At 38.4% G+C, this 12,498-nt stretch overlaps 1 protein-coding gene across 1 annotated transcript in view; it reads left to right on the top strand.

The window, feature by feature from the left end:
- LOC140171056 (uncharacterized) overlaps positions 1 to 12,498 on the top strand; it is a 55,639-nt gene that overhangs the window by 31,191 nt on the left and 11,950 nt on the right. Inside the window, 4 exon segments of the mRNA XM_072194232.1 lie at positions 7,830 to 7,880; positions 7,937 to 8,262; positions 10,005 to 10,200; positions 10,849 to 10,931. Coding sequence (XP_072050333.1) covers positions 7,830 to 7,880; positions 7,937 to 8,262; positions 10,005 to 10,200; positions 10,849 to 10,931 — 656 coding nt within the window.

Below are 12,498 nucleotides of genomic sequence, written 5' to 3'. Positions count from 1 at the left end.
ATACTGCTAGGTCACGCTCCCCTACAACGTGCCTTAACAACCACAAAATCACTTTAATATTCTGAAATAAGAAATATCATAATCCCTGATTTGTTTTGACAAAGACAAATAACAAGCACTCGAGTCGGATAGGTTAGGACATTCGATAAATACAGTATATCCCGACTGAAAAGGCTTTCAAACACATTAATAGAAAACTCTTAACATTATTCATTGAAGCAACAGCACTCTTCCCTAAATGATGAATTCATACAATTTCAGCTGCTTTTAAAGCAACATTGTAACATGTTCATAAAATAAAAAGTAAAATTATATTTCTTTTAGTATATTAGTTTACACTACCAGATGATGTCCCCATTTTAATTTTCAGTCGAACAAATGAGGTAAACATGGTAAGACGAAGAAAATTGCTATTTAATTCCAACGCTAATGAATGTCAATTATATGTCGGTCATGACATTATTCATTGAAGTAACACCATTCTTCCCTAGATTGTATTAATCTTTTCTACAAAGTGTTAGTTTTCAATGTCTTGAGCCAAAAACAAAGAAAATCGCTCTTTAATTCCAGTACAGTCGTCTTAATGCCATTTATTCAAATTTTGTCTCAAATGTAGCACCTAAATCCTTGATTTTTGTGGGTATGATAGGAAGAGATTCATCGCAAAACGCGATCAATCCATTTGAGAAAAAGACAGAATTGTGTCAAATGGATGTGGCGTTTATCGCATTTTGCAAAAAAGAAGTAACTTACGCTTCTGTGTTTACTGTTGGATATATTGCGAGTTGGTGAAAATCTGGTGTGTTTTTTTACGTAATCGCACCATCTATCTCTCGCCAATCGTTTGGCAGTGTTGGCGCTCATCGCGTTTTGAGATGAAAATAATTTTGGTTTATAAATATGTTACAAAGAATTTTGAAAAACATTGAGGGTATCCTCCTCAGTTGTCACAGTGTATATTTCATATTGTAGACTGACATAATTTTTTTACGAGTGAATAAGGCCTGTACCTAAAATTTTTGACAGGGCTGTGGGAATTCAAAATAGGAATGTTTTAGACAAAACTATTAGCTTGCATGTAAAAAAGGACTTGATTTTTGTGATGTGTGATCATGAAAGCAAGCGACACTTTTATTTTGAGAACCGCCCTGTTGCTTGTTGTAGTGATTATGAAAAAAAAAACTAGTAGTAATGGATTTTCTGGTTTTGGGAGTACTCAGTTGGTTGATATTGACCGTAACAAATTCTTTTGTTTCATTTTTTTTTCAAATCCTTTTCTTTTTCAATTTGACTCGCTGTGGTCAGATTGTTAAATTACCCATCAGCATGGCTGGGTGAATATGGCCATTTCTGTTAATGATCACCATTATTCACATGATAGAGTTTCATTATATTTCCGTAATTGAAGTACTAAATTTGACTACACAGATGATTGAATTGTATTTGGCTGTTCCATTTAAAATACACATTCCCCCAGGCAGATTTTGGAAATGTCTCCCACAGGGGGAGTTTGAATTTCAAATGGAATGAGCACATTGGGCAGCCCTATTTGAAACTCATCCTCCCTCTGTGTTGAATCTTTCTCAGAGGGTGTATGGAATTCAAATGGAGCTGCCGAATGTGTTCATTCCATTTGAAATTCAAACTCCCCCTGTGGGAGATATTTCCAAAATCTTCCACATGGGAGTGTGGTTTTTAAATAGAATAGCCCATTTAGACAGACCCAAATGAAGCAAAATGAGAACACAGTCAAAATGTCAATTTTGAAATGTTGGCACTGTGACAAAGATTTGTTTTCTTGGCTGCTGTTCGAGATATCTCATCAATATGAGATGTACGATTGGGAGAAGTCGTACACTTCAAAATAGTTAAAATAATAAAAAACAAGAAGGATTTGGCTGTTAAATCGGTCTATATCGCAAAACAACTTAATCAACACTGTCCTGATTTGAAAGAATAGCTTTTATTGGGTCATGTGTATATATTGGGATTGTTTTGACGGATATTTATAACATACAGTGATCATCATGGTGATGGGCATGTGAAACTAGGACGGCACATCCACGCTTGAGATGATGTGTCTTATTTTAACAGGGATTTGTAATTCATCAAGTGGCATTTGTTACCAGTTCTGCAACGAATAACATCAGATGTGACAACTTACTGTGAATATGGTGATATATAAAAAAGATTTTGTGGTCTTTATTTTCACATTGTTAGTATCCAACCAATTTCAATATTTGAAAACTTGAAAAATTACATTTTATAGGAAAATTGCCGAAAAATGGCTTGTGCCCTCCAATCATGGCCGTTACCCCACAATCAGATGAAATTTGGACCCATTGCTATAACAAAAGTCATTAAGTTTTTGGCCAAATTTAAAGAAAGTTGCCAAAGTTTTTTTTAAATCTTTCCCAATAATTTGGCTACAGTTTGACTAAATTGGGCTATTTTGGGGTAAAGTTTTGAAACAATGATCCATCCATATACCAAAATTGGCCTACAAAAGGAGGTTATCGATAGACCAAATGGCACCCATTTTTGCCACACTTCCCCCAAATGGACATTGATTCCACTGTACCAAATAATCTTGTGTGTTGCCTCAGTTTATATGTATTCTAGTAACTATGCTACTTCTTCAGATTTACACTAACTTGACTGCTCAGTGCCAGAAGTGGGTAAGTGCAATAGCTGCCCTGTGAACATTTGACAATTTACACACAGTGCATTGTCTCATCTACACATGGCAGCTATTGCACTTACCCACTTCTGGCACTGAGCAGTCAACTATGCTATCCTTCAAATTTCAAATATATTGTTTATCCTTCCATGGTGATTACATGTAGGATAGTACAAATGTGTGCACTTGGAATAATGGTATTGTGAGACATTTTCTGCTGCATTAAGTTTCATGCTTTTTGAACATTTCAACACTAAAAATGACAAAAAAGTGCTAAAGGTGAAGGTTTGTGCAAACAAAATTGTGAAGTAAGGGGTGTGACCCGATCATGCGCCTCCCACTTTTTTCATTCATCATTTTGGTATCAGAAGAAAAGTCATATTTTTCATGCGAGATATGTTTCCTACCCTTTTTAAACAATAAAGAACTTCCAAATTTGAATGGCAAATCCAGTCATAAACACAACTTTTACAACGTTGTCACCTGTTTACTTGATCGGCTCCCAAATGAGATTGTGACAGAATACATTTTGTGATGTATGCATAAAATGATGATGACAATTACTGTTAACTGTGATTTCAGGAAACAATCCATTTGATGCAATGTATGAGGCAGTAAAAGCCAATGACATCTCAAATGATCTCATGTGAATAGTAACAGTATAGCAACAGGTACAAAAATGTACCAATATATGTTGCCTTTTTATTTTTGTTGCTTTCAACATATGAATTTTTTTTTGCCATTTGAAGATAAGCATGAAAGATTCAAGCAAAATGAAGGTAGATGTGGTTCTTGTGAAAGTCCACTATAAAGAAGAAAGACATCTGGGAAGCTTTGCAAAAAATGTTGACACTAGGATGTAATTTTTGCATTTCCAAAATTTAGTAAATAGTGTGTAAATATGTCAGACTTGTAGTACCCGTACCTGTATTTCTGTACCCGTACCCATGGGTCTGTAGCCATATCCGTACTCATCCCTATTTTGGCTTCGGACCCGTACCCGTACTCATGGACTGGGACCCGTACTCATGAACTGGGACTGTGACCCGTACTCATGAACTGGGACTCGTACCTGTACTCACGGCTAAAATGTTCCACTAAAGATGAGCTGGTATACTTGTTAAACTACCTGACCTGAACAAACTGGACGGCGAAACACTGTGACCCTGACTGACCTGGTCATCTTTTTTTTCTGCCGCTAAGTAATGCTCCCCTGCAACCCGCCTTAATAAAATGTAATAAGGAGATTTCAAAAGGTATTTTTACTCACCACATGATTCTGAAAATAAAGGATCATGGAGATCAATTAAAAAAAAATGTTTTATTTGTTTTTATTACCAGTAACTCATATTACATCTTTAAAAATGGAAAAGAATTGGACAACTCATACCTACATCATATTATTATCTAGTGAAAACCCCAAAACATACTTAAAGCCATATTATAACATTTGCTGAGGAGAACACCCTCAAATCTTTTTTAAATTCTGTCTTACACAATTGTAATGTACTTTAGTAAACAAAGATACTCTGCAAAAATCATGTGCTGTAGTTTTGTCAAAATCTGAGATTTTGAATAAAACGCAGGAACCGTAGTTTTATTTTTACGATGGAAATATTAGTCGAACACGTATATGATGTACATAACACAGTACGCATACACAGCGTCTGGGACACACACACCCCCCCCATCAGAAGGTCGTGACTGTACATGTATTACAACCGCTGGAATAACATGCATTGGCGCTAGTAGTAAATTCCCATTTTCTTTGCTTTACCTCACTTGTTCGGCTCAAAATTAAAAGGGGACATATCTGACAGTAAAAGCTAACATTTTATGGAAAATGAATACCAATCTATTTTTAGAGAAATGTTATAATATGGCTTTAATATTGTGAAATAATACCCAATTTGCCTGAAACAATATGATAATTGATCAAGTGAACTACATCCTGCATAAAGGATATATAATGTTGAAAAAACATACTTGTCTTGAATATTATCTTCCTATTTCAGTGTAATATTCATTCCCCAAATGATGTGTGCAGTATGAAGCTTTATGCATAACACTTTTGTGATGTCTCTTCAAAGTATTATTTGTTGCATTTGAAGCAGCCACTCTAAGCACAATATTCTTAAACTGTAAATGTATCAATTTGTTTTGACTAAGCCTGTATCAATTGGTGCTTGAAATAGTATTTTGACTTGCAAATATGAGGTGACATCATTGTAGAAAAGTATGCCTTCCCAGGGTGCTTTGCAGAATATGGGCTATTCCAGTTGAAATCCATACACCCCTGCCCCATTGAAGACATGACCGTAATCTTCCACAAGGAGTGTGAATTTCAAACATGGTTACCTGAATGGATGATTCCATTTGAAATCTACACCTCCTGTGTGGGAGATTAAGGTCATGTTTTCCATCTAGGGGGTATGGATTTTAACTGGAAGAGTCCAGTTGGCACGTGGACCTTAGTATTATTTCTTTATGGGAGATCACTGTTATTATTAGTACATCAGCATGGTTAACCCTAAATGCCCTTGCTGTTTTTTGGCAAGAAGGAAGGAAAGGAGGAAGGAAGAAAGAAAGAAGAGGGAGAGAAAACTTTTTTTCTCGGGTGCGGTTTTGAACCACCGACCCCTCTGGTGCCAGACACGTGCATAGGCCTACCTTGCCATGGGGGGTGTAGCTTGCCCGGTCAAGCTTGCCGCGACCACATGACTGTTCGCGACCATACGACTGTTCGCATGATGACACAATGGCATCACGTAGGATACATGTACCTGCCCGTGCCTATGCATTGTGAACTGTGGTTTTGTGTTGTTTAGTACGGTTGGGATTAATGAAGTGATTTAGTGTGGTGTTTCTGTCTTCTCTTGGGAGTCGCTGTTATCAGCTTTTATGTGCATTTGGTTTATTTGTGAATATTCTGAATCATCCAGGTAGATAGATAAATTAAAATTAAGTATCAAACTGATCATCTGGACTTACTGTTTTGAGTTGGCTACAGTATCACGCCTCTCATCCGAGGAGCGCATTGTCAGGCCTAATGAGTTGGCGCTGAAGTGTTGACCTGTGACTCGGTTGGTGTGACGTCACGGGAGAGTCGTCGAGGAACCCGCTTGTGGTGCGTGTGGTGTAGTCCCCCTCCTCGATTGAGTGAAGGTTACTTGCGGCGTACATATATGGCCTCCTTGACCCCTCGCTCAAACCACTTGTGTTCTTTGTCGAGCACTAAAACCTCCTTGTCCTCAAAAGTATGGTTGGTAAACTTGAGGTGGGAATATACAGCAGAGTCGTTGACCCCTGATGGGCTGGGTCTCCGATGTTGGTACATGCGTTTGTGCAAAGGTTGTTTTGTTTCCCCTATGTAAGAGTCTACACAGTCCGAATCTTTGCACTGTACAGCATAAATGATGTTGCTCTGTTTATGTCTTTGGTTTCCAATCCATATTTGCTGTTGCAGGTTTTCTCCAGATTCTCCGTTTTCCGGTTTCCTCCTCCTGCATCTAAAACTGACTTCCCTGAGTATGTTGATCCGCCGTGTCTCCCATATTGGATATGATATTAAGGGGTCGGTCACCCACCTTTACACAGTACTTTTTGTGGGGCCTGAGAGCACATCGGACACACCAAATTGCATTCTGAATACGAGGAATGTCCTGGTGATGTTAAATTTGCGATATACTACAATTTTTATTACAAATTTATATTTTTGATACTAATGTTTAACCATCCTTTGAAGTTAACTGTATAAATCTAATGATATGTAAAATGTTTATGTAGCTGGGATGAAAAGCCGTCCATAATATGAAAATTTTGACATTTTGTATCAGAGATACATTTTTTCCCCAAAATCGTAGTCAAGTCCCACAAAAATACTGTGCAAACGTTGCTATCTGAGCCGTGAAAAATGGCGCAACTTGTTTGAGTAAACCGATTAGCACCAGTAAATCCAAGCATCTAACCTGTGGGTCGGTTTAATGTGCTATTTAAGAAGTATTGGGCTATAACAGTTGAAATCATTACACCCCCTATGGAAGACATGACCTTAATCTCCCACAAAGGGAGTGTAGATTTGAAAAGGAATTGCCCATTCAGGTAACCCTATATGAAATTCACACTCCCTGTGTGAAAGATTAAGGTCATATCATCTATAGTGAGTGTAAAGATTTAAACTGGAATTGGCCAATATATCTTGAAAGTATTCATCTCCAACCTCTTGGTCAAAATATTTGTCTCATTGAACAAAAATTACAATATATTACAACAACAAAAAAACATGTTTTTTCACTGCTTCTTGAAATTTGAAATGATACATGATCATGGGAAGACATTATTTTCTGTTATTGAGGTGACATGTGTGTGTCAGGTACTCTGTTTGGCTGGTGAGAAAATATCAATTTAACTTGCATATTGTGGCTTTCATGCCTCCTTTGCATGTATATTGTATTGAGGTCTGTGCGTCATTTGAAAGGATCGTTGTTAAGGGTTGCAGATTTGGTGAAACAGAATGAGTGATTGGTATTGGTCTTAAAGATTGGATTTTGACAAATCTGTGATTAAATTCTTAAATTGTTTTACTTTTGAAATCAATTGAGAAAGTTTTTGGGTTTCTTTATTACAACATTTGGGGAAACAAGTCATCTTCAAGAAAATAATTTTTATAACTTCATTGAATAAATTCATCAGGTTTGTGTTCAGTAAATCAGCATTAAGGATTATTGTTTAACAAACCAAATGAATTTTTACTCCCTACAATATTTTGACTTACACATCGGACGATTTCATCAGGTATGACTGATATGGTCATCTAATAAATCCACTTTCCGGCAACAAGTTTGAGTGGTTTCCATAAGCGGGACACCAAGACCCTAAACAGAGAGGAGGGCACATTTTCAGAGCAATTTTATTGTTTCTTAATTCTCTCAATATTTAGGATTGTTTTTCATCTTGCCTATTTGCTATTTCAGTGCAAAATGATTAACAGAAGATGTTTTTCTCCTTGTCTGTTTATTGCAGTGTCTTATGGTAGTTTGCTGCTGTCTCAAACCAGATATTATTACATAAATGTTCATGATATTTTTCAAGTACTCATCAAACTGATTTTGATCATTTTTTTTTCTTCTTTTCTTTGTTTTCACAATAGAACAAAGACATGGCAGGCCACCGGGAAACCACCGACCCACCCGTGCAAACGGTCTAAAATGCACTCTCAGCCTGAGATATCTCCGTTAATTTTGAAACGGCTAACAGCAGCCTTAGGAACCCAAATAGAAACTGATGTTGAAATGCACTCTGAACCATTAAATTCATCGTCGTCGCAACCAAGTCTGCAGGAAGAGCAGGAACTTTTAAATGCGACGGAATCAATTAAAGAGGAGGCTCAGGGTCCTCCGGAAATTGAGCAGGCTCAAGTTGTAATCATGCGGCCGGAGTCGCCTCTAGAGGAGGCTCAGGCGCCGACACTACAAAACGTGCAGGAGACGGAGGTACAGCAAAGTTTGCTGCCGCAGGAAGAACACGATGTGCCGCCAACGTTACAAAACGAGCTTCCCATGCCGCATCATAACGATGAGCGTGTGAGACCAGTACTGGCTCCGTGTCGCCGATTAATACGGTGACGACGCGTCGGTGCACCACAGGGCACCCTCACCGATGGAGTCGCTAATGGACCCTACAATTGCAATACCACCTCAGTTACTGGTGAAGCCTAGCACGATATCACCACCTTTAAACAAAGTAAGTTGCTCGGATACTTCAGGCTGTATCAGAATGATTGTTACACACATGTTCTGTGTGAGCTCAAGATTATAAAACTAACAATTTCAAGAGGCTTATATAACTGAAATTTCTAGCAAATTTCTACAAAATAAGTAGCAAAAGTAATTGTTTTAATGCAAATTTTTTTTTTAAATATGATGATTTGTGACAACTTTTAATGCATTTTCCACCCATGTTGATCACCATAAAATAGTCTTATTTAGAGCCTGTCAGCCGCAAGAAACTTGCCAATTTCAGTATATTTCCATTATTTATCCATATTTTGTAGGTGTGCCTTCAACTTGTCACAAAAGTTGATAGTTTGTTTACCATTATCTCACAATGATTTGTAGAATAATGAAGTGAAAGAGTCTCATGATTAGGTTTATCCATCAAATTTGTAAGCTGTTTATGCATGCACCTAACTTCCTGTATATAAAATGTATATATACATGTACATGACACAGTCATAGTGTAAGTGTGTCCAATATTGCGTTAGGCGACAATATCGTGAGAAAGTATTAATTATAGCGATGCGATAATTCTCACTGCTTCATTGATGACCCCACGATAAACTATAGACTCAACAACTCCTAAATGAAAGCTGAATTAAAGTTGCCAATTTGGCAAAAACATTCCAAGCTTGTAGTCAGATTTTACCTTTCTTAATATAATGAAGCACTTGCGATGTACCTAATTCCTTCCATGAATCCATTTAATATTATTTCAATTACGGTATTGTTTGTAATAAACGCCCCGGGGCGTTGCATTTTTCCAAAAGGGGGGCGTTTATTGGAAGTGAATTGTCAGTGAAAAAAGCTTCAAAATCGGGTTCAATTTCCTGATGGTGCTCCTATTAAAAGGAGGGATTTATGACTATACATGATGGCGGCGCCCACGAAAATGATATTTTTTTGTAGGAAATACAACAAAATTACTCCTGTAAGTGCATGAAGTTAGTGAAATTCTACCATAATTAGGCAATGAAATGGATGGGAGTTGAGTCATAATATGTTTTGTCCATTCAATATAGCGATCGTGACTGACATGACTGATGCAAGTTTTAAGCTTACCTACACGATATGGCATGGAAATGTTTGCATTTTTGTCAATTTTTCACAGAAAAATTGGAGGGGGGCGTTTATTAGAGGGGGAGCGTTTATTACAAACAATACGGTATTAGTTTTGTAGAAAATTGTATGAAAAGAAGGCCGAACTTGGATAGCGTTGGAGTTTTAAGCTTATACTACAATTTGTTTGAGTCTTCAAATTTATCGCGATATGATCAATATTGCGACAAATTTGGCTACAATATCTTGACATGGAAAACCCTGACGATGCCCACCATTAACACCATTTATACTGTAATCTTAATTCATTTTCATCTATAATTTAGTCATCTAACATAGGCTTAATTTTAGTCACACTTAGGCATCCCTCCTGGCCCCCCTCCGCCACAATAATATCATGAAGTCAAATCATGCTCCTCTTTTTAAAAATAAATTCAGTCAACCACTCCAAACAATCTGCGATTAACGTCTCTTTAATTATTATTTTACAGGCGTGCAATCAACTCAATGTGCCAAGTAATCATAAAATGACAACGTCAGGATCAAAGAAACAGAAGAAGGCGCCGGCATTGGCGTGTCTGAAAGTGAAGAATGGCGGCAAGGAGGAGACCCCCAAGAAGAAGCCTGCCAAAAAGAATCTACCGTCACCCAGGAAAATAAGAACGGGAGATAATATACCTTGTAAAGGTGAGTTTTTGAGGCGATAATTGTCACTATTTTGATCTACCTTTTAGCATATCTGCTAACTGTCCAGATTTCATCTGATTTGTTCAGATTTTAGAATTTTGAAACATCCAAAATTCTAAACAACCAGATTTTTCAAAGTTTCCCAAGAGCAAATTTAGAAAAAAGAAATATATAGCCTAATGCATGAAATGTTGTATAATAAAGTCAATTTTAATGTTAAAATCACCTTGCGTGGGTCTTTTCCAAATCACTGACCAGGGTCCTACCCAAGGGGGTGCAGCATGTGCATGCATACCCTGGGTTCTATTGCCGCTGCTCACCGTAGGCTCTTACGGTTTCTGGGTACACCCCTGTACTGTGGGTGTTCAGATTTTGGACTTTCTATTGTTGGGAGGTACAATGTGAGTCAGTTTAGGCAGAATTAGTGTGTAAATTTAACAGGGCATACCCAAAATTCCTCAACCCTGGGGTGGGGACAGTCCACCCAAGGCGGATACGTAGCTACAGATTCCCAAAGTAGGCTGATTTTTCATGCTTTTTGGCATAAACTGTATGGGGCTCAAGGGGGCCCCCTACGGATGATGTGAATTTTCATTTCAGATCCAAATAAACATTGTGATGTGAATGTGATTTTCATTTTCATTTCAGATCGTGAATTTGATGCCAATAAACATTGTGGTGTGTGGATAGAAGATATCAAGAGACAATGCACGAGGTCCCTCACTTGCAAAGTAAGTCACTCTATATCATTATAGTCAAACGTCTTTCCTGGCATTTTTCACTGTCGGTTGTCCGCAGTGATCAGTGTGTGTGTGTTTTTCGGTGACAGAGCCGACGGTGGGTTCTGGGATGGTAAAATTGATTACCACATCATCATCATCAGTCAGCTGCGGAGCAGGCGACTACAAGCTTTCTCCAACTGTTGCGATCTTGGGCAAGCGAAACAATTTTGTTTGGCTGCAGCATCCCTTCAGTATCTCCTAGGAGGTGCTGGACATACTGTAAGTACAGTGTGCGCGGCCGTCCCGGTTTCCTCTTCCCATGTGGTGGGGTATAAAGGGCATATTCTTTCACAGGCTCGCCATCTTCAAGACGCAGTATATGGTCGAGAAATTTGAGTTGATGAAACTTGACTCTGGCAACCAGTGGAGTGGTGTTGGTCAGGTTGTAGATGGTTTCATTTGGAATCCGATCCACATGCTTGATGTTTAACAGGACTATGTAGCAAGATGTTGCAAAGGCATTGATCTTGTTTTCCATGTCCTTGGTAATTACCCATGACTCGCACCCGTACAGAAAGACAGTAACACACATTATCTGAAACAGCTTGATTTTTGTTTCGATTGGCAGGGACAGGCTTCTCCAAAGGCTCTCCAGTTTCCAGAAAGCCACAACGGTCGTTGAAAAGTTGTCATTTTCACAACGACACATGTTTGCACTCAAGTAGTGTCCGAAAAACTGGAGGACGACGGAAATGCAAAGGTGTCAAGGTGACACGAGGTGTCAATTTGCTGTCACAGAATCCTCCAAAACGAAAACTTCACTGCTGCAACCCAAGTTTCTCAGCTATAGTTTTTCATGCAAATGATTTTGTTATTTTTTGGCTTTGTTGTCCTGGAGTGAAAGACGTTGCAGCAACTTTTTGCCACAGCGGAAAATGCTTCAGAAAATGTGCCGCTGTGTCTATCTCAGTAGAATGCGTCGGCAATACGTCGGACTATATACCATCTTCCATTCCTTCATCAGACCAATTGTTACTTGAATATTGCGATGTTTTCCAAAAATGATTTGTCCGTTGTTCCAACAACTCTTCCTATACTTTTGTACAGGAGCCAACCGTTGTTAAACCGTGATGAACCCACACTTTTACTGTAGCGTATAGTCGAACGCCCCGGCGAACACGAGCGAGACTACGCGTTACGCGAGAGCGCGTAAAATTCGTCATGCCTGGAACCTTTGTGCGTATGCCAGCTTACAAGTTGAATTCAGTATTTTTCAGGTAGCGGCTAAACATTGCCGTTTTATTCTGTAGTTTTATTGCTGATATCAAAAGAGAAATCATCGAAGTTTTTGTAAGGCTGAGTGGCAATGAGATTAACTGACATTCCTCGTAAAATAATCGTGAATTATACGATATTTAGCTTCTTTTCGTTGTTGAAAGGATTCAATCATGTTTCACTGTTGTTCATCACCGCTTTAACAACTTCGCGTAGCAGCGTCTGCGTGGTTTATTAACTCGGGCAGCTAAAGCTGCCCGAGCGGTAAACCACGCAGACGACGCTGGCAAAACCTATGTAA

The sequence above is a fragment of the Amphiura filiformis genome, chromosome 15, assembly GCF_039555335.1.
Source record: "Amphiura filiformis chromosome 15, Afil_fr2py, whole genome shotgun sequence".
In the NCBI taxonomy this organism is placed as follows: Eukaryota; Metazoa; Echinodermata; class Ophiuroidea; order Amphilepidida; family Amphiuridae; genus Amphiura; species Amphiura filiformis.
This window is presented reverse-complemented; position numbering and strand designations above follow the sequence as displayed.